At 38.5% G+C, this 26,488-nt stretch overlaps 1 protein-coding gene across 2 annotated transcripts in view; it reads left to right on the top strand.

Moving 5' to 3' along the window:
- Positions 1-4,364: 4,364 nt before the first annotated feature.
- LOC145455195 (uncharacterized) overlaps positions 4,365-26,488 on the top strand; it is a 102,185-nt gene continuing 80,061 nt past the window's right edge. Inside the window, exons 1-8 of one of the 2 annotated variants that reach the window (XM_080333152.1) lie at positions 4,365-4,472; positions 4,694-4,858; positions 5,218-5,333; positions 10,932-11,049; positions 11,162-11,299; positions 11,563-11,682; positions 11,999-12,151; positions 13,709-14,065. In XM_080333152.1, the coding sequence (XP_080189278.1) occupies positions 4,412-4,472; positions 4,694-4,858; positions 5,218-5,333; positions 10,932-11,049; positions 11,162-11,299; positions 11,563-11,682; positions 11,999-12,151; positions 13,709-13,815 (978 nt within the window). In that variant the 5' untranslated portion in view covers positions 4,365-4,411 and the 3' untranslated portion in view covers positions 13,816-14,065. Of the gene's footprint in view, positions 4,473-4,693; positions 4,859-5,217; positions 5,334-10,931; positions 11,050-11,161; positions 11,300-11,562; positions 11,683-11,998; positions 12,152-13,708; positions 14,066-26,488 lie in introns of those variants that run through there. The other variant, XM_080333153.1, reaches the window with a different exon arrangement.

The raw sequence follows: 26,488 nt of genomic DNA on the forward strand, positions 1-26,488 counted from the left end.
GGCTCGCACCATCCCTATCAAAAACCCGGTCTGACCTTTCAGAGTCCCAAAATAAAATATGACCTTGCTATAAGCATGTAAGGACGTTATAGATTTTTGTCCTTGATGTTTTTGCGGTATATACACCGACTTCCACAATACACATACATACAATCTGTGCTCATTGCTTAACATTACCATGCGTTCATGATGTGCACGTATGCCGCTGTAAGGTGCAGATGCAGCCTTGTAAGGTTCTCTAAGTCTTGCACCACCCTTCCATGCTGTCCCAGAAATGCTGAGCGCCAAGCGATAAAGTCATGGATACCAGTTTCACTGAACAGGTCTTTGGTCTGACACGGCCGGGGATTGAATCCACGATCTACCGACCAAGAAACCGGACGGACGCTCCGCCATCACGCCATCTTGTCGGTAGGCGTTTCCATATATTATCGCATTCTGTTGTTACGTGTTACACGTTACATGTTTTTCCTCACTTTCGGCATTTTTTGTGGTTTTCATGGTGTGTTTCGAATAACTACTTTTTGGTCCATATTTGTATAAAACTCTGAACTTAGTGTGGTGTCAATTTCACAGACTTGTTGTTACTGTTGATATCTAAAGTGAAACCACAGCGCCGTGGTCGGGGAGTTATAATGGGGTCTATTAACATGGAAGCATTTCCTGAAAAAAATTCCAACATTTATCGCAAATGTGCTGGAAAATATAAGATTTTTTCAATATACTCAGAATTGCTTCGTGAGCTGGATGAAATCGTCTGGCGGACCCAATGATATATATACATTGGGCGGACCGGATGCGGCTCACGCGCCGTATATATTTGACAACCCTGTCATAATGGAATAGGCCTACGACTGAGTTGCAGCTATCATGTATATATGTAAGTATAATGTATATGTATGCTAAACCTATAGACATAAACCGTGACCCAATGAAGTATAGAATTCTGATGATGGGCGAAAAAATGATGAATACAATTAACCTATTGCGATCAACAATTTTATTACCCCTGATGAGTATCAGCCGAAAATATTCGTTTTTATGTTTCAATATGATTGATTATACTATTCAATCAACAGTATTGCATATACGACGAAATAGTTCACTCAGATCAATGGTTTAAACCTCTTTTCTAGTCATGAACGTCTTGCAAAGACATATTGCTCAATGGCCCATACAATTTCAAGTCTCACATGACCAATGCATATCGATGTATGAATACCAACGAACGCCAAATATAGGCAGTCCACTGCCCTATAATACTGCTTTGTTTACTCAGGAATGTAAGACGATTATGTCCACGATGCGAAAAGCTTGTGCCAATCTTGCGATTGCCAACAAATGCTCGATTTCGCTTAGCTGCAGCTAGTCGCAGCACTATGTTTTCAGTAGAGGATACAAAATCCTCCATATTCTTTCCGTAACAGATTGTTACCTGACGTTTAATTATATCAACCATGTTGCTGGCTAGCAACACTGAAATTGAGCGTACACTGCTGGTAACACACCGTGTTGCTTCATTCTGGCCATGCTGTCTACATCACAATTTTTCATCATGCGCTTCTTGATATAAGAACCAATGCTCTAGCAGTCTTGCTTCAGTTAGTATATTGCTAGGGTAACCATATTTTGGAATCAGGGAAATGAGGACACTTTTACAAAATCAAAAAAGTTAGTTGAGCAAGACTGAAAACAGCCGATTTTGCTATTTTTAATTGTTGAGTTGACTAAAATGAAGGTCATCACTTTTACTCGACTTCCGATTCACCCACATTTTACTTGGATTTTGTAGTGTTGACTAAAAAAAGAAGGTCGACATTTTGATCGACTCCCACATTACTCACTTTTCTATAGTTTTGCTTACCAATTCTGCCTGGAAGTCGACTTTTCATGGCAATTTAATACTTTTTTTTTCTGAAAAAAAGCGGACAAGTTCCCCCAGAAGAGGACAATTAGGCGTCCCCAGAGGAAACTTTCAATTTTGTGAATAAAGAGGTCATATCCTCTCAAAAGAGGACGTATGGCAACCCTAAATAATTTGATACTTTGACCATAACTCCATGTCAACCTATCCGTTTCATTTGACCGTTTATGATTCACAACGAGCAGACATTGGGTCGTGTACAACGGTAGGCCTGTAGCAGGGGCGGGCAACTTCTCCAGTCGGCGGGCCGCATATGGGAAATGAATCGATAAATTAATCGCGTATTTCTTCACCTATACAATGAATAAAATCGTATTTAATGTATACTTGAAGCTTAAAGCATATATACCAAAACCATATTTAAAGAAGTTATCAACGTAATGCACTTCAATGCCCTTTGAAGTCTGTCAATACATTTGTAGTCGTCGTGGCGAGACGGCGCAGTGGTATAATCCACAGCTGCAACACCAATGGGTTGTGGATTCGAGTCCGACCGAGGTCCACTCCAGAATTTCTACATGAGTGTTAGAGGTTTATCTAGGCTACTCCTCGCCACGTGATCCGTGTAAGCGATGTTTTGAAAAAGTCTAGAAGTGGGTCGTGCTACAAGTCAGCATCTACGGAATCAAACATTAATGAATATTGGCCTGGTGCAAATGACCACTGCAGTCGACAAACACCATGAATACCACAAGCCGATCAAAGTAGGCTACAAGCTGTAAAATGGCAAATGATAAGTTCAACGACAGGACAAACCTCTAGAGTACAAACGAAATGCAGGTTGCAAATTATAAACAATTTTGACAATTATTTGAGCCTACGCCACAATTTTGACCAAATATTGATTTTTTTTTGACATGTCAAAAAATAATCCTAGTAATTACAAATAGTATGTAATCTATGCTATGTGATGTAGCTCAGTTATATCCTACTCACCATATTACGTAATCTGCCATTCTTATTAAGACTGTGATCTTTTGTCGTCCCAAAGTTCAATTCAATTCAATTTATTGCTAACAATTGCATCATTTCAATACACCATAAGACTGCGATACAATGGAAGAATCGAAGGTGTTGCATTGAGTCGTATCGAAAAGATTTGTTTGACTTGCTTGGTCTGTCGGTTCACCATTTGGTTCGAGCTCAAAGTTTGGGCTTCAGTCGGGCCGACCTCAGGATATTAATTGAAAATTTATGCAGGTCAATTTCGGCCGCGTATAGTATGAGAATCATCAGAGCCCGTTAATAGAAAATGTTGTTTTCCGCACGGTGTAAATCCAACCGAAACTTCAACGTACGTTTATGCCATGACCTAAGGTGATATAAGTCGGCCATGTGTATAAAAACAAAACCGTCTTCAGCGTCACCTAAATATATATATAAAGGCTCTGCATGGATCGCAAGAAATCATTCTGGCCAGCATCCCGATGACTCGCGGATAAAGCTGGACAAAATCTAGTTCCTTTGTGATTCGATTCTAAATCGAATATGAGGCTTCCAGTCGAGTAGAGTATTCGAGCACCACTTCTTATGACTATAGGGCTGGGCAAAATCGAGAACCTGAGTAATTTGATTCTGAATCACGTATTATGCTTCGAGTCGAGTCGAGTATCACATTATCACATTATGACGCCACAACAAAATGTAATATGCCAAAGTTCGAATATCTACCTTTTGTGCCACCAAAAAGAATATATAATACCTGTTATCCATCACATTAAAGATACTTTGGTATTTCATCCACCCTACCGATTTCATTGCCTTTTGTGACAATGTTGCGGGAGGATCATAACTTCGGAAATGAGTTCCAGTAACGGTGTAGCTTTGCACTATATGTTTCGTAGTCTGCGATACGGCCAATCAAGGTTTCAAGGCTTCCACAGTGGAAAATAGTATCGAAACCATAATTCTCGTTGATAAAATAACTTTCAGTATCGAGGAGCGAATAATTTCAGTGCTCGAAAAATCGTCTTTTGGCTACTCGACTCGAATCATCACAATAATTACTCGATTCAGATTCGAGTACTCGAATCATTGTGCCCAGCCCTAGTTATGATGTTGCAATCGTATAAATGACATGAAAAGTTCAAAGTAGTATATTTTATGTAGTTTCACACAAAAGTCGAAATAAATTTGTTCCGAATAAATATGCAATGCACAATTTCTCTCGTACCGCTATTTAAAATATATTGTTTAGTCATTTAGGAATTTACGACAATGAAAAATCTGGAATTTCAGTACGCAGGGGAAATAGGCTAGATCGAGAAGAAATAATTCAAACATACAACTCGAGATAGGAAAATCAAGCTTCTCGAGTATGACTGCTCGTGAAGTCGTTATGATGTAATCCTTCATGCCATATTAACTTTTTACTGGTAAAAAGAATTGTCTTTTGTTGATTATTTTGGTGCCATATCTGTTAATACTTCCCTCTACTAAATACAGCTAGTTGGAACGTAGTTAACTACATACGCACACTTTTTAGCCATGAGAGTAGTGTACATTGGAATTATGCTGATCCTCGGGCTACAGGACCCTTCCTGCCTTGGTGAGTGCCAGTTTTGATGATGCTTATTCTCCAAACACGTATTAGGTACGAAGAAGGAAGACGTAAAATATGTTTTTATACAGACGTTTATTGACCCCCGAAATATATATGCAATGCATAGGTTGTTATCTGATTTTTTTGTACCAACATTATCATATCGAGATATCTTCTATAGCATGATTTTTGGAGAATGATTGTTAACCACTATATATTATTTACAGTTTTTGGAATCGAGTACCTCGGTTTCGTTGTTGATGACACCGGATCAATGCGTAATGAGATATCTGCAGTTCGCAGCTGGATTGAAAACTGCATCGCCGGAAAGAACGACAATTGCAAGATTACCGATGACACGTACTGGCTGGCAATTTCCTTTAACGATCCTGGTACAGACGATTACGATTACATACACATGTAGCTGCAACTACTAATATTTAGTTGATTGTTGATTGTTAAGCAGCAATACGTTATGGTCCAGAACATGTTCATGCTTCCCAGACTTGCAGTTTTGACATGTTTTCAAATATGCGCACCGTAGCGGGTGTTGTATATATAAGCACATCATAGCATCAACGATTCTAACGTGAAATATTTTTGAAATGTATCACGAAATAGTGCTGTAGGCTGCTGCATGCTATTGATATGTGGAGGTAGCCCATACTGAATGTGAATCGCGTATATATTCCCACAGACGACGGAACATTTTTATTCATGCTTACATTCGTAAATCTTCTTTACGTACTAGGAACTGGAGCCCTGTCAGGCCCAACGACAGACACTGAACCGATACTAACGTACATCAAAAACTTGAACGCAAATGGCGGGGGCGATTGTCCAGAGATGGCCATGTCCGGTATTGGAGTGAGTTGCTAAACTCTAGATCAGTTGTTCCCAACGTGGGCGATTTGGCGGTCTAAGGGGCGAAAATAACGAATAGGGCGATAGGGGCAGAAACGGACGAAGGGGGCGATAGTGGGACGATGGCTCGTTATAACGGCTATATTGGAGTCAAGTCGGACAAATGACCTTTTTTTAGTCAACTCGCCGGTGGTTACAGTTTGTATACCCATTTTTCGGTTCCCTATATTTGGGGGGCGATGATCGGTGTGGAGCGTTAAAAGGGGGCGATGAGTCGAAAAAGGTTGGGAACCACTGCTCTAGATGAAATAAGCGACTTGAATTTTGAAAATTCTGCCAACATGCTTTTATTTGTAACAGAGTTGTGCAACGTGCAATCCGATGTCTTAATGTAGAGCGTGTTCACTGTTCATAGGCCACAATATATCCATTCGACAGTGGTGTTGTAGTTTCGCTCTATACTCACCATTAGGAACAAGTCGCTGAAATTGACACCCGATTCCGAGAAGACAAAAATTACACACTGTGTTGAGAGTTTATGGAAAAAATTACCGAAAAGTAGTTATTCACAGAAGTCAAAGCGCCAGTGCAAAACCGTTATGTAGTGCTGTGTCACTCGGCCTAGTGTTCGGTGTAACATTGTTCCATCTGGATATTCTCGCTTCTGTCTCTCTTTATGGGCAGCTCTTCCTTGGTCTTTGCTCATCTATTCATTGTTTTCCGTACTTCATCGGGTCTTTCTCAATCACTCCATTTTGCGAACAATCAATTCGCAACATCGGCGACAGCGAACTATTTTCACATGTCAAAACAGTCGGGACTGTTCTGGAATCTGTTGTGTAATCGTACCGATTTCAGATGATACAGATCGTTCACATCTTTTGACATTAGGTCAATTCAATTCCGATCTTTGGAGTCTGTTCCCAATCCGTTTTGCATACTCAAATTTAGTCCGGTTCATGTCGTCAGTCCTGAAACAGGATTATATAACAATCGCTACTCAGCCTAATTCTAAAAGTCTTGGAGTGGGGCCTACGATATACATACGATAGTACGATAGGAGGGATGGGAGGTCAAGAGGCTGGCTGCAGACGCATAGTTCAGGTCAGCCATGATAGCGATGGTATGATGCGATACAGCTTAACACTTAATTGGTCTATTAATACAATTCAATTTAGATATACATCTGAAAAATTAGATTAAAATATTTTTGGAGGTACAAAGAATGCTTCAACCTGACAAAGCAGCAAAATCGTCCGAGAATCACGGCTATATATGATATTTAAGTTCTTTGTGCCAGATTGTTTTGCGTGGTCTCCAAAGACTCTCTTAATATCGGGTGGAATTAGTTGTTTTTGCAGACCCAATAACGTGACCTCAGATCTAATGAAGTGTAGTCAAGAGTTACAAAGAGTTATAAAAGGTTCAGTGATCCAGTGAAATCGGTAGGACTCATTTTGCGAATGGTAACCAAGCGCATTTTGATTATCGACTGCCATTGAGACAATACTTGGTGCCCGATCTAAATAAATATACGCAGAGCCATATATGCGTACCTATACTGTATCTAGTCTGTTGAAGTTAACATCCATAACAGTGGTCGGGAACCTATGGCTCGTGAGCCACATATGACTCTTTTGGGTAAAAGATATGGCTCTTTGACAAATTTTCAATTTTGTACCTATTTTATCAATATTACAACTTGTCAGTCAATTTTTATGACCGCCAGAATCAATATTCTCGTAGCAGCATGAACATGCCTTTGAGAGGTCAAGACATTGAGGCATCCAGGGAAGGGTCGCGTATCCCCCCTTTCAAAGTCCGTTGCGTCGACGAGTAACACCCACTCGCGAATTCGATCTAATTTCCATCGCACGTCTTGGATTGCACGATACCTTGTATGCAGTTTCCAAATACACATTTTCTTCCTAAGCTACACTTAGAAATGAATTGCCTTGAAAGTGGAAATTCAAATTCAAAACAACGCCATAGCTATCCATGTTCTTGATTGGTAAGTAGCTTTTAGCGCCGCCGTAAAAATGTACGTGTGTAGCGCAACGTTAGTGCCGAATAATGCTTTAGAAGTCGATGAATATTTAGATTTTCGGAATAAGGGCGAGGGCGACAATTGCATTTGATGATTACACTCGTCAACAAAATGAATTTTTTTTTTCAGGCAGAACATCTGAGAGCCGTTTCAGGGGTTTTTGAGGTTGCTGATTACGAATATCACATTAATTTTGTCAGATTGGCTCTGTATCAGAAGATATTTTTACCCTTAAAATGCTCAAAATTACTGTATTTACCCTTAAACATTTCACTTGGTAGGAAGAAAAACGTAGTTTTTTCTACTTTTATACTGCGCATAAATAGATAAATGACTATGAACAACCCTCATGTCATTCTAAGTCATTCTATCAATATTAACATGACCTGATGCGAAATATTTGTTTGTCAAAAAAGCAGTTTGTCAAGCCTAAAAATTGTACTTTTGCACAACGGAAATACATATTCTCCTGTATCTATTGGTCATTCTACCAAGATTAAAGAGGAGTATCAAACTATAAAATTTGCCCTTGAAAGGCCTGACTGCAATACTCATATGCGTATCATTTCTTTTGACTGGTAAATGGATAATTTTCCGCTGAGTCAGCAAAGTGGGTATACCTAGTAACCCTATCAAACGAAAAGTTTAAATCTGGTATCTGGTATATTCGAATACCGATGAAATATTCCAATTTCACAGTAGGAAAGAGTTCAATGCATGTAATTTTCCTTAAGATGTAGTAAATAAAACTTTTTAGATGATCACAAAGCACCCAACTACAAACAGTAGGTCCGCAAATTCGTATCTGCATATCGAAAACTTGAGCACAAACATGAGCATAAAAGCTCACTTCCTGTTCAGTCATCTTGATATATTTACTGATCATCTTGTTGATTGGCAAGGGGAGATGTTCTACCAAGACATCAGAACAACCACAGAAAGATATCAGCGTAGATCAGATAAACAATTGAACATATTATGCCAGGCCATTGTCGGAACTTTTCGAGAAACTGAATCAAATAGCTTACAGGCGAAAATCGAACAAAAACAATTGTGATTTAAAATATATCAATAATATTATATTCCAACTGATTATTTCAAATTTACAATAGGGAGTTGACGTAAAACTGATTGAATTAATGCCACGTTATTTGAGTAACTAGGTATATACTTATATACATGACTGGAGTTTATTCATGTACATGATATCCGTGAAAGTCTGTAACTATGATAAATCAATTATCCCTAAATATAGTGCTGTTGCTGTATTTTGATTTCAAAGAGTCTTCTGTGTGTAAAAATAACAACCTGATCGAATTTCTAAGCTTTATGGTACGACTGAGCCGAATTTATATCTAATTATTACCGCGAAAATGGGAGATTTTGGTCAAGATAGCCCCATGGGTTATCTCCACAACACGAGGTCATATTCGGAGGTCAATAAGGTCATATTCGGAATCAGTGCCCTTCAGAACCCCTAAAACCACTCTTACTTTGTCTGCCTAAAAATATGTGTTGACCAGACTTATAAGTGATTATAAATTCCAAGCTATTTACCATAAGTTGCTCTCTCAAAAGCGAGGCTTGGCCGTACTGTGCCTTACCTCTCCTTTCGTGCTTTTTTTGAACAATATATGAAAATTCCGTGATTTTGGAAATGAAAATGTTCAAAATCTAGCCACTCCATAATATCGATAAAATACCAATAATCATTGAAGGTTTTACAATTTCCCTTCACTCATCCCTGACGACACGTGAGACACAGCATCACTTGCCTCCCATAACCTCACTTCACTGACATATCACACCCTGCAGTGGCATACGTACTTCTGTAGTGACCATGTCTCCACCTACGCATGTGGGCCGAAAAATATGGTACACACCACGATTCACAAATATGAATGCTACCAATACGTCACGAACTTTCAATTGTGTCAATCAATTCAATTCAATTCAATCAATTCAATTAAATTTCAATCAGCAGTTGATTTACATGTATGGCTCTTTGAGAGTTACAGTTCAAAATATTGGGCCAATATGGCTCTTCGGTCGAAAAAGGTTCCCGACCAGTGATCTATAACATTGCGGAAAAGTCGTGTTGAAATCAGCATTGTGACGTTACATGACCTCAGAGGTTATCGTTCACGTTCGTGTTTGCAGCGTGATTCTTGGTCACACGAACACGAACCTTTCAGGGTTCGCGCCATCCCTAGGCCTATCTTCAAATTTTCAATTTAGGGTATATCAAACCCCATAAAAATGTCATCGAAATCGTGTAAAAACTGTAAATGAACCATTTGGTTAGGCGACAGCCTACCTCACGTAGGTTACCTCTAAGGCAGAGGTCTCAAACTCAAATGTGCTTGCGGGCCATTTTTCCAGTTTTGACGACGCCGCGGGCCGCAGCATTTATAGGGGTATTCTATGTCTTTCCAAGTAGGCCTTATTTGTCGGGAATGAATTTTCCTATTGAAAGTGAGCCGATCCAGCAGACTGACAGTAAACACACATCGTCAAAATGTATCAATTTAGGCCTGGCACGAAAAGAATCATCACATTTATAACTATATGAATAGAATTGTTGTTGTACTTGATATGTATTAACTATACGATATAGACACCACATGGGCGGACAAATGTATGATGCCATCATAAGAGCTATCAGGTTATAATTTTCAGCTACTATGAATATTTTGAATCCAACATACTGATAATAGAGACTGATCTGATATCAATACATTTTTAAGTTGAGCATTTTAATTCCAATCCAGGATTCGTGTTCTGATAAGTAGGCTATTAATCTCATGGCCAAATATCTTCAAATATAGGAGCAAAAAAATATAAATATAACATAAATATATTAATGAATGTGTCCAAATGATTGAAATGTCGTAACGCCGAGCGGCCCATTGCTGTTACATCGTTGGAGCGTACCACTACGGTACTCGGTACCTTTAAGTGGCATTAATAACATGGTTTAGCGACCAAAGATGTAACTAACAGATTGCCAATGGTTGCCATACCTACTTGCTTAGTTAGGTATGGACGAAATAACGACCTTCTGATCTATTAACATTCCCCTGATGCGCGATTAGTTTGTTGCGTCCATGGTTCTAACAAATTTACGGCATTGCGAGTCACTTCAAGTCCACTCGAGTCATTTTCATTTTGCTATCGAGTTAGCCCGAGTCTGAGTAATTCTAAGAAAGGTCGCGTCCAAGTCCAACTCACAAATTTCAGTCTAGAATCGTCTAAGGGTCCGGTTTTGTCATCATGAATTGGTAATTAGCGAAATAGGGAATGTTCCACTGGCATGGTAGCGTTTGCCATTGATGTGATAGTGAAGTTTGAGGAATAGTTTAAGGCTTTCGGAGCAATTTAAGAGGGAATTTTCACTTTATAACCTGAAAAGATATATGTGACACTTATATTTTGTAAAATTAATAAAAATCTAAAATGTCGTCGCGGGCCGCACAAAATGCTCTGGCGGGCCGCGTGTTTGAGACCTCTGCTCTAAGGCCTAACGGAATTGATTACAACTTCAACTTCTGCAGAAACTTCTCTCCGCTGTACCAGATCAAAAGGATGACTGCAAGATTTTCCTACTAACTGATGCGACACCGAAAGATACTGACAAAGCTCTCGTCGTATCTGAATTATGGGATAAAACAAGTAAATGAAATCAACATCGAGTTAGCACTTCATTAGTGGATCAAGAAGATAGCCTATCACTTTGCGTCAGTTATTATGCGCAACTTCATTAAAATGGATCGTACACTTATAGGATGCGAATACGTGCCTATTCTGACTGGGTGCTGTGGTGAGTGCCCAGAGGAGCTGGAATGTACTTCAACAAGTCCGGAATACTGCCACGACCGTGTATTTGAAAGGAAGAAGCGATCAGTAACAGCCGCGTCATTCGGTGAAAAATATTATATCGGTCACAGTATTGTTGAGATGCAAATGGTTTGATTTAGAAATATGATTTCGTTTCGATCTGGTGTTTCGCTGGATCAATTAGACATTAGTTCAAGTGGATGTATATTTTACATGAAACGTATAGCAATATGGGGAGAGAATTTTATGTTCCCCTTTTACCAGCATGCTCAAATGTGTGACTGCGTCCGTGTGTAGACGCCCATTACAAAACCTTCAACCTTCGATGTCCATTATTTGATTTTTCAGATGATGTCCGAACAATCTTCTACAAAATGGCAGAAAAAACGAATGGCAGTGTACATCTAATTGATCCATATCTTTCTCCTGAGGAAATGCTCAAAGTATTGGAAACCACTGTTACTCTAGGTAAGAATTTAGGTTAGGTCCGACTTCGACAAGGCAAGTAGCCTAATGAAAATTGTTATTGATGATTGATGATTGACAGCGACAGCGAACTGTCGCCAGTCTCGACGAAGCGATTTTGAGATCTAGTCCACTATCTCTTTCTCTCTCTCTCTCTATATATATATATACTATTACGAAAACAACTTTGAATTATATATAGTAACTATTATTTATACTACTATACTCTACTATAAATACTCTACTATAAATACTTTTTACGGGTAAATGGGTATATTGTTGACCACGACGCATGTTGAGTACGTTATTGTCGTTATAGCGACTGCGCAATGGAGTCCTTACTCCAAATGCTCTGTGACTTGCGGAATCGGAATCAAAGGAAGGAGGTGCTTTCGTAAGGGTGTAGAAGTTTCCTCCGAAAGATGCGGATCGGGATCTCCGACCGCTGAATGCATTCAACCAACTTGCCCAGGTATATTATTTAGCAAATTGATCGCTATCAGTACTTATTTTTATTCAGCTTTTGGGAGCGTTCGGATGACTCCAGTCATGACTATAGAGTCAATTTTTCCGTATAACTTGACTTGACTCGGCGTTTCAGAAATTTGGTTAGCTTAGCTCTAGTTGTTTGGAGCCAATTTACGAGTAAATTTCAAGTCGAGTAATTCAACGATTATGCGTTTTACAGAACCTCCATTGTTATCACAAATAAATTGACCGCAAACGAAGTGATAAGAGCTTACAGCTTACGTTGTCACAAACTACTAGTAAAGTAATGTATATTAGCAAAATTTCTCTGTTCTAAAGACCGCTCAGCGCTCACGTTAACCAACCCCAGTGTAAGATATCAATCACACTAATATAGTTTAAACATTTATATTAATTGTCAACAATTGGAGCAGACTGAAATTCTACATCATGGATGTGTATAGGTGGTTAGTGCATTGTATCATATGAATTTGTTTCAACTTCCTGACGTTCCATATTCTATCCTCTATTTTGGCTGATTAATCATAGACTGAGGCTGTACTGTACACTGCACAGTTACTGAGTTTGGTTAGCAGTTCTACGGGTGGGTGCTCCACGCATTTATGCAAGTATATTTAACTCTATAGCCGTTCCTCGATTCAGAATAAATGGCGACTCAATCTGTATTTCAAACAGCTATAGTAAAATTCAATTACTTTGGATTGCGTCTCGTACTTTGAATATTCAATTTGACTTGACTCGTGGCTTGACTTGACTTGACTCGAGTCACGATGCGCAATGACTCAAGAAGACTTGTGACTTGAAGGCAATGACTTATTCGCAACACTGGATTTTGACGGTGTTCCAGCGTGTATTATAATTTGATACCACGTCTCTACATATACTACTGATGATTAATATGTCGACTGACATCATAACTCACTTCATCCTATAATTCTTGTAACATATCTTGTGATGGTTTACAGCATGCCACCTCAGTATCTGCAATTTCCGTATCGGATCACGCCAAAAATATTTCTCGACGCGATAGAGAGAGACATAGCTTTTATTGAGCAAAAATTACATTCAAAAATATAATACAGGTTGCAGCGATACGATCTTTAGGGATCATCTAGTCAGTTGCATCGATGAAGTATAAAACCTTCTTTTAAATAGAGTCTCGCGTCAAGAATAAAAAGTGTTGGAAGTTGGAACAACAACAGAGTAACAGGCAGCAATAATAAATAATAACGAAAGAATCAAATACAATGAAAACAAAAGATAAATAGAAGATAAATAAATGTTCAGAGTTGTCAGTTCAAATTCTAGAGAAACAAAAACAACAATGGGATAATTATAAAGCTGACTTTAATACGTCTCATTCATCCAGATCAAAATATCTAAAACGATTTGGTGATTCGGCAACAATTCCCCGCGGTAAATAATGTCGAAAAAGAAGGTTTATTTAGTCTACATTGAATGCACGGTTGGTGACATAGTTACAATAGATAATCCTCCCTGCAAATGTGGAATCGATTTAATGAACTGTCCTGTATTCCAGTGCCTTGCGAAGACACGAGAACGGACTGTCTTCTGCTCAAAGTATTCTTTGCGAAATGCGACACATTCAAGAATGATGGATGCAGAAAGACGTGCGGGGGATGTTGAAGAAAACTACATGGATAGTAACCTTTGTTAACAATATAGCGCTGCTTAGAGACTCCTTGCATTGATTCGATATATACGCCTAACTATGATGTACTTTTGCCTGTCTCACAATTCGTTAGGAGTTCGCTATCTCAACATGATTTTACATATTCATAAAATTGTATACGAATAAATATCTATCGATTATGGGCCAATTTATGCGATATGTGATTTTTAATAACGTATTTACAATATACATGGACATTGGAAATGAGTACAGGTGTACAGGATGTTAAGTACAGTAAGGGACGAATTTAAAACAAATCAATAGTATATTCATATTGAAATGAACCCGAATATTTTCGGCTGACACTCGTCAGGGGTAATCGTCAGCAACTAGTAGAGAATTGGAAAGAACATTGAACATCAACAATCGTATTACAAAATATGACGTGACCAACATGAAATTTCGAATGAGAGAGCGTTCAATGCACTATTCCCAGGTGGTATACGAACTCCTTCTGTTGACAGAGTTTCGGCTGGTGTATTTTGATAAAAGTCGACTCCAAGGCACACAAATGGAAGTGTGTCAGCCGAAAATATTCGGGTTCATTTCAATATGAATGTACTATTCAATTGTATACTGAAGTTCGGTACCTCCAAGAAGCTCTTTAAAACTAATGGTGTTTAAAAATGCTTTGTTTAAAACATGTTTCAAACATTGTTTTAAAAAACATGCCATTTTAAAAAGAACAAAATTGTGTATTTCCTTCAAAAGTTGTATAACTATGCCATAATTGTGTGAATACAATGTAGTATATGAGCCTACGGACGATTTGCACTCGACATAGTCGACCCACACGATATGGAATGGTTGGCTCCTTACAATGTAGATCTGGCCAAACATATTTTTGGTCCGCTTGAGACAGGGGTCGGAAGCCTTTTTCTACAAAGAAGCCATATTGTCATTTGTCAATGTCATTCCACTGTGACGTCACAATAAAAGATTTGTGACGTCACGCCCAATAAAAATACACAGTAAAAACATGTTTTAAACAGGAGCCATGTATTAAACCTGTTTGTTTTAAATTAATTCTTGTTTTAAATGCAACCCTAGATACAATGCTGGTTTAAATGCAGCCCAAGGTACAGTGCACGGGACTAAAATCGCAACATCGGTCGAAATGCGATGAAAATGGAGATGAATGAGGAGTTATTGGAAAGCGCTTTAGCTTTTCTGTTCACGTCCCTGTCGATATAAGAACTTGCCGGATCAATAGTCATTAACCAGAGTTCTCTTAGTGCAATTCGAAAGATGTTAGTCATTGCCATGTAATTTTAACGACATGTCTTATCTACAGAATTTACCAACAATTTGGAGACCAAATTATAGCATATCCGCGGTGGGGTTGTCCCGTACAGGCCCCGCTTTCGCACTCAGAATATTAGAGCTGCATGGAAAATCTTCGAATCCCGGCCTCTTTTTGCACCACGGACTGGTGGTTTCATCATATACACGGAAAACTCTGTCACTGCATATAGCAGGGGTAGGGCATGGTGTGGTATGGAATGGAATGGAATGAGAAGCTTCCATACTCCATACCCGCCCAATCGTGCGATACCATACTTGACAATTTTCCATACCATAGCAATATTCTTCCATACCTTGATACTTTTTCCATACTTTCGCAACGTGACCAACCTCTCAAGTGATATTCTGTTTTTGATGTGTGGAAATGTTCCGGCGTATATATTCTAATTATTGTGGATGAGATTATCCATTTAAACAGCCCTGATGCACCAATGATATCCCCAGTTTCTTTATATCATATGTCGTCAGCGATGTAGGAACGTATAATGTATATGCCAAGACACACGGGATTATTTGGAAATCACAACAGAATCTCACGACATGTAAATCTAGTGTGGTAACGCACTGCTATCATAACCTCATCTATAGAATTACATAAAACAAAGGTATTGTCAAGTTATAAGATAGGTTCCCAACCTTTATACACTTTAAAATTGTTCCCCCAATAAAACCTGATAAGACTTTCTTTTGTAAAGACTTGCAATTGGTGAAAGTTAAGACCCCCAGAATGGAACAGCACGCAGTAAAATTAATGAGCAGTGAACTGGTAACCGTACACGCAATGTTGCGGCTCCGTAAAATGGATAAGTGAGGTAATCCGACAGAAAAAAGGAAGGGTTTGAAATTTTTCCAAATGTACCAAGGTAGCATCAATTTGATGTGTAAATGCCGAATATAGTGTATGGGTCAGATAAACTTCCTGGTGTTAACGAACTTATGCGTATGGTAGATATAAGCCACCATAACCTACACCAGGGGTCACCAACCTTTTTGCAACCAAGGGCTACTTTTGGGTACTGATTGAAGCGACGGGCTACCATTTACTCCCGCCGTTTACCAGTACCAGACGGAATTTCCGATTTGATATTCATAACACTGGGCAGGAATCGCATAGCGTTAAGACTTATAAGAGAGTCTTTTAAATCAAAACATCTCATTTCAACTATAGCTAGCCACTAACACTTTTTAAGAAATCACGAATTACTTCGCAACATGTTTATATAAATTATACAACAATTGTCAGCTCAAATTTTATAATAAATCATGTCACACGTTAGACTGGACATCGTGTTATCTGTTTCTATACCAGTCAGTGGGAGGCCTGGCATTGCATGCTATCAACTAGTGCGCTGTACTCTTGTATGTAACTTGACACTGCAACTCTGAGTGAGTGTTCCAGATGTGCATTAGTGAGGCGTGTTCTGAGTTTGTTTTTGGGTGACGGTCGTGTCCGCAAAGGCTGATTCACAACGATAGGTTGAACCAAACACGCTTGCAACCTTCGTAGCTGCTGCGCATTCACCAATGTACTTTTCCGTGTCAACAAGGCACCACAAGTTTGCTGCAGCCTTGTGGGCTTTGAGGTGTAGGTGACTTTGCAGCAGTGTTGGGATGACTCGAGTCATGACTTGACTCGAGTCAGACTCGAGTCAACTTTTTCGATGACTTGACTTGACTCGAGTCACTCTGCAAAAATGACTTGACTTGACTTGACTCGGCACTTCAAAAATGTGGATTGACTCGTGACTCGGAGCAAAATTTACGAGTCAATTTCAAGTCATCAAGTAAACGGTGTCGACTAAATCAATGTATTTTGTGCATGTTCGGATTATTCACGATACGCCGTTGTCACTTGTGAGAGCAACCAATCATTCACTGATTGTACGTTTCACTGATCCTACATTGTTACATCACAAATACACTGACTGCAAACGAAATGATCACAGCTTGCGTGGTCGCAGTAGCAGAGCAACGTATCGCTGATTGGACGACTTTGTCCGTACATTGCAGGATGCTCACCTTTACCAACCCTCTTGTATGATTTAAATCGAACAAATATATATTTTATGCATTTATATTCTCACGGATGTGCATAGATGGCTAGTATATTGCACGATATCAATTTTTTTCATCTTGTCGAGGCTTCGTATTCGATCCTCTATTCTGGCAGATAATAAGAGAATTTAGCATGTAGCTCAGAGTTGTCAAACTCAACTGATGTCGCGGGTCGAATTCAAATATTCAGATTACTCGAGTGCCACACCAGTCAAATGATTCCAAAATATTACTAACTCCTAACTCAATATATGCACTTTTCGCATTCTCGGAAGTCGAAATTGGGTGTCCATGTCAGCGTTTTTCTCCTGGCGATGACTACAATCACCACTCCGCTGTCGGATGGTTGCTTGAAGGAATATTTATTAGTAGTATTTTTTGCCACAAATTCGAGAAATGTGTTGGATAAAATCACGCAATTTTCAACATATAGCCTACTCAGAATTTCTTCGCGGGCCGAATGAAATCATTTGGCGGGTCTTATGTTCGACACCTCTGATGTAGCTATACAGTTACTGACGTGTTTTATTAGCAGTTCTACGTGTGCGTGAGCGATACAATGCATTTTTGCATGCATATTCAACTTTATATTCGTTATTTGATTCAAGATAAATGACCGTGACCAATTGATCTCTTTGACACGGCTAGTAAAATATAATGAATTTGAATTTGATCACTCATACTTCGAAAATTCAATTTGACTTGAATTGTGACTTGACTCGTGACTTGACTTGACTTGACTTGACTCGAGTCACCTCCAAAAAACGAGTGACTTGACTTGACTCGAGTCACCTTTGAAAATCGATTGACTTGACTTGACTCGAGTCAAAATGTGCAATGACTCGAGATGACTCGTGACTCGAAGGTAGTGACTTGATCCCAACACTGCTTTGCAGTGGTGCAATTTCAATCTCTAACTGTTCAGCATCCAGACATGACAGATTTCATTATGCATCGGTAAAAAAAAGTTTAAAAAATAGTACTATAAACTGGGTTGAGTGTAAGAGAGACAAGCTGTGTCAAAAGATGCAATACGTAATGGGCATACTGCATCTGCTAGTACTTCACCACTATCTGCAACCGGATAGTAATGTTGTTTACTACTTTGGTATTGTCCTGGACGTCGAGCTACCACAACGGAACCCCCACCATTTCAATAAGACCGTGGATGGCATGCCGTCATATCGCTTGTATGGGCAGTACGCCGTATTTTACGTCTTCGATATCTTGTTATTCTATTACATGTTGGTATATTACTAATTGTAATTTAGGATATTTAATATCATCATTTTAAGTGTTCACACACACATATATATATATATGTATGTATTGTCATTTCTAAGTCATGTGTTATAGTGTGATTTAAACAAGAATAGCAAAATCACTCAATTTATATATTTAAAAGCTCACTGGTAATATTCTGACGAAGATTGGCAAATGCTGCTATTCGATCTATATTTAGAACAGGCTCGCGGGCTACTGATCTGGTCCTCGCTGGCTACCTGGGGCCCGCGGGCACCAGGTTGGTAACCCCTGACCTACACTATCGCACGCTACCATAACTCGAGTAGTATGAAATATGTCACTTCATCAGTAACAGTCCGGCTATGCTATTAATTAGCGATTCCACGATCTCCCGTGAGTACATATTCATATACAATATATATGAACTTTTATTTTAACGAATCAGGTGATTTCAATCACACCATTTCGCATACGAATGAATAACATATGAGGGAGATCGCGTACCGCTGTCCAATCGATTTTCCCTAATTGGAGGCACTGGGGCACTGATAATACGAATTGCTGAATTGCAAATGAGCGAAGAAATATCAGAGGTATAAACGATCGGCATTTCATACAGACGTTCAATAAACGAAGTTAATAACGTAAAGAATTTATTTTCCTAGTGAGTCTATTCCCAACCAGAAGGCCCCAAATTCCCCACAATTGGAGTATTCCTCACAGGTTGGAAAAACTTGCATTGGGATATATCTTTAAATATAATTTTACATCACTACAATCATTTTGCGACAGCTAATCAAATGTCTATTTTTCCGCCAATCTGTGGGTCACTCTCGTTAGCATCATTAGCCAACATCAAGGTGTCCGCTGTCCATCATATCAGAAATGACTAGATTTCATGAAGTTACGATGCGTGTTACAGGCCTGCATATCGTAACGTCGCTTCAAGACAAGCTACATATTTTTGAATTACTATGATGGTTGTGTCAAATAGATGTTGCGTGATGATCATTCTCGCAAAGCGCAGAAAATTATTTCCAAGTTCAACAAATTGATAAAAATATTCGTGTAACTTCTACATTCTATGAGTCTACGATTTTAAAACTACATTGGTTATTTACGTAGTGGAAGTTAGGATAAGCGAAATGCAATTGTAACGCGACAGCGGTCGAATATCATTCATTTTTATGATATTTATATCGGAATAATTATCAATAATATTATTTTCATGCATCTGCGCGTCGCAAAACTTATTTGTCTTTAAATAGATGTCGACCGGGATGGGTGAGCCGTGAAGCGCAATTTGAGATATGAACATGGACATGGACAGTGAGCGATTTTATGTGGTATGCAATCAATTTGACAAATTGAAAGTAGGATTATTGTCATGGTTTTTTCAAAACTGTCAAAGTATGGAAAAAGTATGGAGGTATGGGAAACACAGTCCATACCATACTTGAGAAATTTCCATAGCATACCATACTTGGGAAATTTCCATAGCATACCATACTTGGGAAATTTCCATAGCATACCATACTAATACTCTTCCATATTCCATACCGGAATTTCGTTCCATACCATACCATACCTTACCATGCCCTGATCAGGAGTGGGCAAACTGAGGTTCGCGAGCCCATGCGACTCTTTCAGCCTTTGTTGCAGCTCTTTAATGATTGCACATGAGTTTCGCTATTTTGTTAGAGAGGTTTAACCAGATTATAAATTGATGCATTGTATCGTGTACAACACTATATGCATATATCGTTTTCGCGTTGTTTCGTTCCTTGTTATCTACGCAAGACGTAAAATTTAGGGGAAGGTGGCACTATACAGGGTCAGAAATTTGCAATTGAACTCTCGAATCGAGTTCACATCAGTGATGAGCGGACTGTGATATTTTCCGGTCCAATTTCGATCCCGAAAATTTTCTATTCAGTCCTACTCCATCCTGATCCAATAATATTTTAAAAATTTACAGTCCAAGTCCGGTCCTGAAAATTTTCAATTCAGTCCTACTCCATCCTGATCCAAAAATATTTTCCAGATTTACAGTCCAACTACAGCCAGATCCAAAAATATTTTCAAAATCGAAAGCCCCATTCTATAACTGAAAAAACAGAAGAACATGTGACAGAGAATAATTAGGCTCTGTGAAATATGACTATGGTCTGTGACAAGATGTACAATTCCAATGTTTACCTACACTCGAAACTGCAGTGGGCCTACATGACACAGCAATTTTCATTTCACATTTTAGCAACAAGAGTGTAATTGACTAAACTAGCAAGATGGCTATCAATACCTTAATCACTGTGGCACACCTCTTATCCAAGAGTCATAGTCATGTTCAAGCTCTGGTAATCGCCGCCGCCGATATGACTATTTCTCTAATATATGCTCATTTTTCTCCTAGCCTACTAATCATATTTAAACGCAGGCCTGATGGCCTGGTGATGAAATCGCGCGAAGCGTGACGAAAATTTTCACGTTCAATCGATTTCCTCCAACAAACAACCAACGAAATAATGTTGGGCCCCTTCTAGTCCCTCCCGATTGGAGGTTTGGAGGGGGTGCGACAGTTACGGCCCTCGAAGATCGTATGACTCTTGTGTACTTCCGATGTTCCACTCACGTCGCGAAAACCAATGAGGCAATTCATGCATCCACTGTGGGATTGGGGTTTTAGTTCCACCATAGTGTCCTATATGTTGTGGACACAAGCATATCTCTGGGTTCAGTGACATTGGTCCATGTCACACTTTCCATTTGGTCAATGGCAATTTGACAGTCCGTTTTCACCGACTTGCCTAGCATTAAATTTGATAAAACGGGTTTCAATCGAAAGCTACAGTAGTTAGTATGATCGCTCGCACATCGCCATTGTTTCTTATGGCGGGGTCGCATGCTAACGCGAAAACCGGGGGTGGCATGCTAACGTTTTCGTCTTATGGCGGGGGTGGCATGCTAACGTTTTCGTCTTATGGCGGGGGTGGCATGCTAACGTTTTCGTCTTATGGCGGGGGTGACATGCTAACGTTTTCGTCTTATGGCGGGGGTGACATGCTAACGTTTTCGTCTTATGGCGGGGGTGGCATGCTAACGTTTTCGGGTATAGGCGGCGGTCGCATGCTAACGTGAAACTCGTGGTGGCATGCTAATGTTTTTTGGTATACGTGCGGCGACATGCTAACGACGATAAATGTGTCTGTCATGTATTCTTACGGGATCTGTGGTGATTCGCCATGTGTTCTTATGGGTGCGGTCGTGAATCGTACTTTTAGGTATATACATCTCTCGCATATCATACTTTCGGGTATAGGCATCACTAAACAGGAAATTCACTAATCCGCAGTGCATTGCGCGATTTTGAAAACCAGATGTTGGCGGTTTTGTGTGACCCACTAAATACGTCCGTTTTGGAAATTCGGAGCGCGCACTATCGTATCGATTATTCCACTAATCCAGTAAGTACTATTACATACAGGAGTATTCAGTATTCAGCAACGACACGAAAAGCGACCAACAAATAACCGCACTCGTAAATTAACACATAAAAAAGTGTAAAATTGATTGCAAATCCCGCGATCGCTAACAAGATAATGTCTCGGGTATAACCATTTAGTGACTTGGTGTTAAAGACATACCGATCGCTCACAAGGTAATATTTCGGTAATTAGTTTGTCACAGAGCCGTCGTAGACGGTGATTCGTAAACCAACAATTTGACACTTTCTGGTGGTCGCTATATGTTTTGACACTTAGGAACGTGGTTGACTTTAGTTGTATGATAAGAATCATGTGAATATACAAGTAATGTATCAATTTGTCAACTTGAAATGAAACGTACTACACAAACCAAGTTGATTCGTATTTGAATGTGTTAATTCGGTACAATTCTAATTATTTTGAGAAATCTTTTGATTCGACCGTAACCTGAATATTACTGACGCCGACTTTCAGCCGCATCGAATTATTCGCACATTCCGCGCCGCTGTTTTCACACTTATAGAATCAATACCAACTATAACTCTTCTACAAGAATCAAGAATCACAAGTATGTGCATTACACAGTTATTGTCTTTATTAACTTGAAATCAAACTCTTAACAAAAACACGCAACTAATCATTTACCAGCTCTAACATTATGAAAATCCTCGAGTCTTTATTTTTAAGAATGTTATAGTACGGTGTCGGAATCCATTCGCGGGGTGTACTAAAGCTAAATCCAGATAATCCAAAATGAAATATTTGGACTTTGACATAGTGTGACTTGAAATAGGATTGAAAAACATGACTACCAACTTTGATCCAGCCACATTTCAAGATCATACTTTGAACCAAGTAATGTAACATTACAACTCTATTCACGATCCTGCTTTCCGTTTGTCAAAGAGATATTTTAACATCTTACCATACTCAAAAGAATTATTCACAACATTAACAATTGTTAAAAATCTAGTTTTCACTTACTTGATTATATCACTGCAACTCATAAATTTGAATTAATTCATCCTGGTTGTATTCGTATGCTCGGTCTTTTTTTATTCGATTGTAAAGGTTGTTACTATTCTGAAGACAAACTATTTACTAATCGGTGCATATACGATTTGACTTGGACATATTATATTTTGAGTATACGAGATTTGAACGTCCGAACAATAACTGAGAAATAATTTATCACAATTAAATCCGTAATATTACAGCGTAAAAGATATTGGAATGTCAGCAACTCTGTAAGGTCATAGTTACTACCACATTACCTAATTTACCCGACCAACTCGTCATGATCATTCCTGAAATCAACACAAACGTGACCACTGACTTGAGTTAACCACAAAACAGCATCAAGTTTTAAATCCACTTGTAGCTTACGGCTTATTTGAATGCGGGTTATGTTTTGTTGTAATTGAGTGTACGGAAATAGTATTACGTCTCGACATATCACCGTCTTACCATATTCAAAGAGTCAACCACGAAAACATTGTCAAGTAAATCCGTTTGTAACTTACCCGACCAACTCAAGCAGTTAGCCAAGCATACACGAGTCCATACAAACACTAAAACCTAAAATCCATAGCAAGTTCGGTTGTACTCATATCCTTACGACACCTCATTTTTATTCAACTTTAAAAGTCGTTACTATTCTGTAAGAAAGAGAAATTACTACGCGGTATATTCTGCAAGACAAAGTAATTATTACTCGATATATTTTGTAAGACAAAAGTAATTACTACCCGCTGCAGGTGACTTGAGATTAACATAATATGTTTGAATATACGAGATTTGAAAGTCTGATCAACGTAGTTGCGACTTCATTTCTTACAATCGAACGCTGGTGTTATATTCAAAGTTATGATATCAGAAAATATTTTACAAATGTAATTGTTTCCAGTACCCAAGACTAAAGATGTAATAGTTCCAGTATTCATACATTGAACAACCGATGCAAAATGCTTTATTATCCCGATTCCCAACGGGTAATTGAAACGACTAAGTGTAGAGTCAGTATATCACAATATCGTTACTATTGAATCCAGCAATTGATACGATTTATTGTCGGAATTTGTGACAGAGAATTGAAACATATGCACTTTACAGAGTGTGAAAATATCACTTTGAGTATCGAGTACTGTTCGAAGCTGGCGATCAATTCTTAATCATTTCAGTAACTCCCCATTGTGCGTGCTAAATGTGAAATATCGCGAGGTTATACACTCTAAGACTTTGATCATTACAAAAGTAAATTGTGATATGTTTGTTAGATGCATCCAATTCAACTAGAAGTGTCTAGTGCCCAACACTCGTAATATCAAAAAAGTACTTGCTACACTGTAATTCACTAAACGTGTTTTGTATTGTTGTTCATTTGTAGTATTGATTGAAATTGTTTTTGAACCCTCAAATAATAATTCCCGACATGAAACTAAGCCACCGAAAGTCGTTACCATCACAAAGAAACAATTTGCATGATGTTTACTAAATGTGTCCTATAGTTAGGTGTGCTGGAATTATTTGTAAAACACACACACACACAGGATCAGAGAAATTGGAAATTTTTCCGTTGTTATTATCTAAAGTAAATGTCATCACAATACTCTGCCACTAAAAGACGTTACTTGTATGTGATTGAATCCCTAACAATTAACCCACTATTCCAAAGAAATTTTACTCACTCGACAGATATGAAACAGCGTCACTTAATCGGTCTATCGTTTTTCTAAAGGTAAATCATATCCATCCAATAGAAAACAATTTTCACTAGCTTGGTAATGAAACCGAAGTCTCCATTCGATATTTTGTTTGTGTCAAATACTTTACAATGAACACATTTGAGTGGTTGAGCTTTACATCATCAAGCTGTTATTTGTAAATCAAGATTTCGGTAAACTTGTAAATGTATCGTTTAACTAACCGACATTTAGTGATTGCTGAACATACCACTTCGAAATACTGCGTTGATCTCAATTCCCTTTATCCTGATAATCGAAGTACTTTTGTTTTGAATTCATAACAATCGGCTTTTCTATGACATGATAAATTATTGACAAGTTCTGCTTAGAAGATTGGTTGCATATCACGAAAAATAATATACCACACATATTATTACTGTTACTCCATTCATCGGTATTTTTTCCGTTGTCGATTTTCAAACGAGTAAAATTTATTACTTGAGTTGCTCTGCTTACTATATTTAAATGTAAACTCGCCCGTCTTTCAACAACAAACAATGTTAAAAAAGTATGCAATCAAACACAACAAGTTTTACGATACTAATTATTATCCCACATAACCCATTTCTTACCGATGACATATGAAATATATTCATGTTACACGAAAATCTTCGCTCATGCTACAAACCTGTACAATGATTGGTGGTGCTTTCAAACTGTTTCGATACCTCAAGAACTTTATTGTCTGAATGGTTGTTCATGTATCGTAATAATCAAGTAGTTCAACACAGAACTAGTATTAACAGAAACACCAGAGTTGTTTACACAAAAGTTTGTATGTGTACAGTATACGAATACCATGTGTAAGTCCAGCACAATTGTGGTATCCATACGAGTTTAGTTAACACAATTTACGACACCGAGGTCGCGTCATCTTTCGTAAGACAACAAACCAAGGCTTCAGGATATGTCCATGTCATAGCAATAAATCAGCTACTCCAACGACAGAGTGCATATGTTTTCTAGTTACGGTGCTTACATCTTACACACAAATCAATCTACTTTGCTAACGAAAAGTGGTGAGTCATCACAACAATACAACTATCATACAAAATGGCCGTTATAGTTTGCACACCAACGATACATCGTACAAGTAACAAGTCTCGAGAATCCAGTTATTCAAAAAACGTGAAAGTATTTCTACACCAAGTCGTTATGTTGACGAAAGCGTATATTGTAATATCATGATTGATTTGCATTCGTTGGTCACAAACTGTCACTACTCTAAATAATTCTTTTTCACTCAAACACAAACGCATACTTGTCACCATTCGTTTTCATCAAGCACGAGTTCAAGAAACTTACTTACTACGACATGAATTTTTATTTTTATGTTGTGTAAATAGGTAATAATTAATTCAAGTAACACTATATCAACATCATCGAGTTGTGCGAATAGATTTACATGTGATCTTGTGGTTTTAATCGAAGTATAGAGCACGGTCTAACGTAGAGTCATCTCTGTTGTACAGCTACTCGGTAATCGAAATGCATTAACATGTAAACAACGATCTTGTTTCGTCACACCAAAAATATGTTCACTGTCGCGATACTCCGCACAAGACGTGCATAGCCTTTTCACACTCGTAATAGTATACCAACGTCAAGCGATAACGTTTAACAAGACCAACGACACGGAACCCACGACGTTTACCTATGTAAAATTACCACTTTCACTTGCCAGTCCATCGTTTACCTGACTAAACATATTATTTTCCTTTCGAGATCTGACGTTTACCCAGAGTAAGAAACCATTTTCACTTGTAAATATTTTTTTTCCTCGGCTAACAAAC

The sequence above is a fragment of the Botryllus schlosseri genome, chromosome 14 (assembly GCF_051294905.1).
Source record: "Botryllus schlosseri isolate E-star chromosome 14, Bs_hap1, whole genome shotgun sequence".
Lineage (NCBI taxonomy): Eukaryota > Metazoa > Chordata > Ascidiacea > Stolidobranchia > Styelidae > Botryllus > Botryllus schlosseri.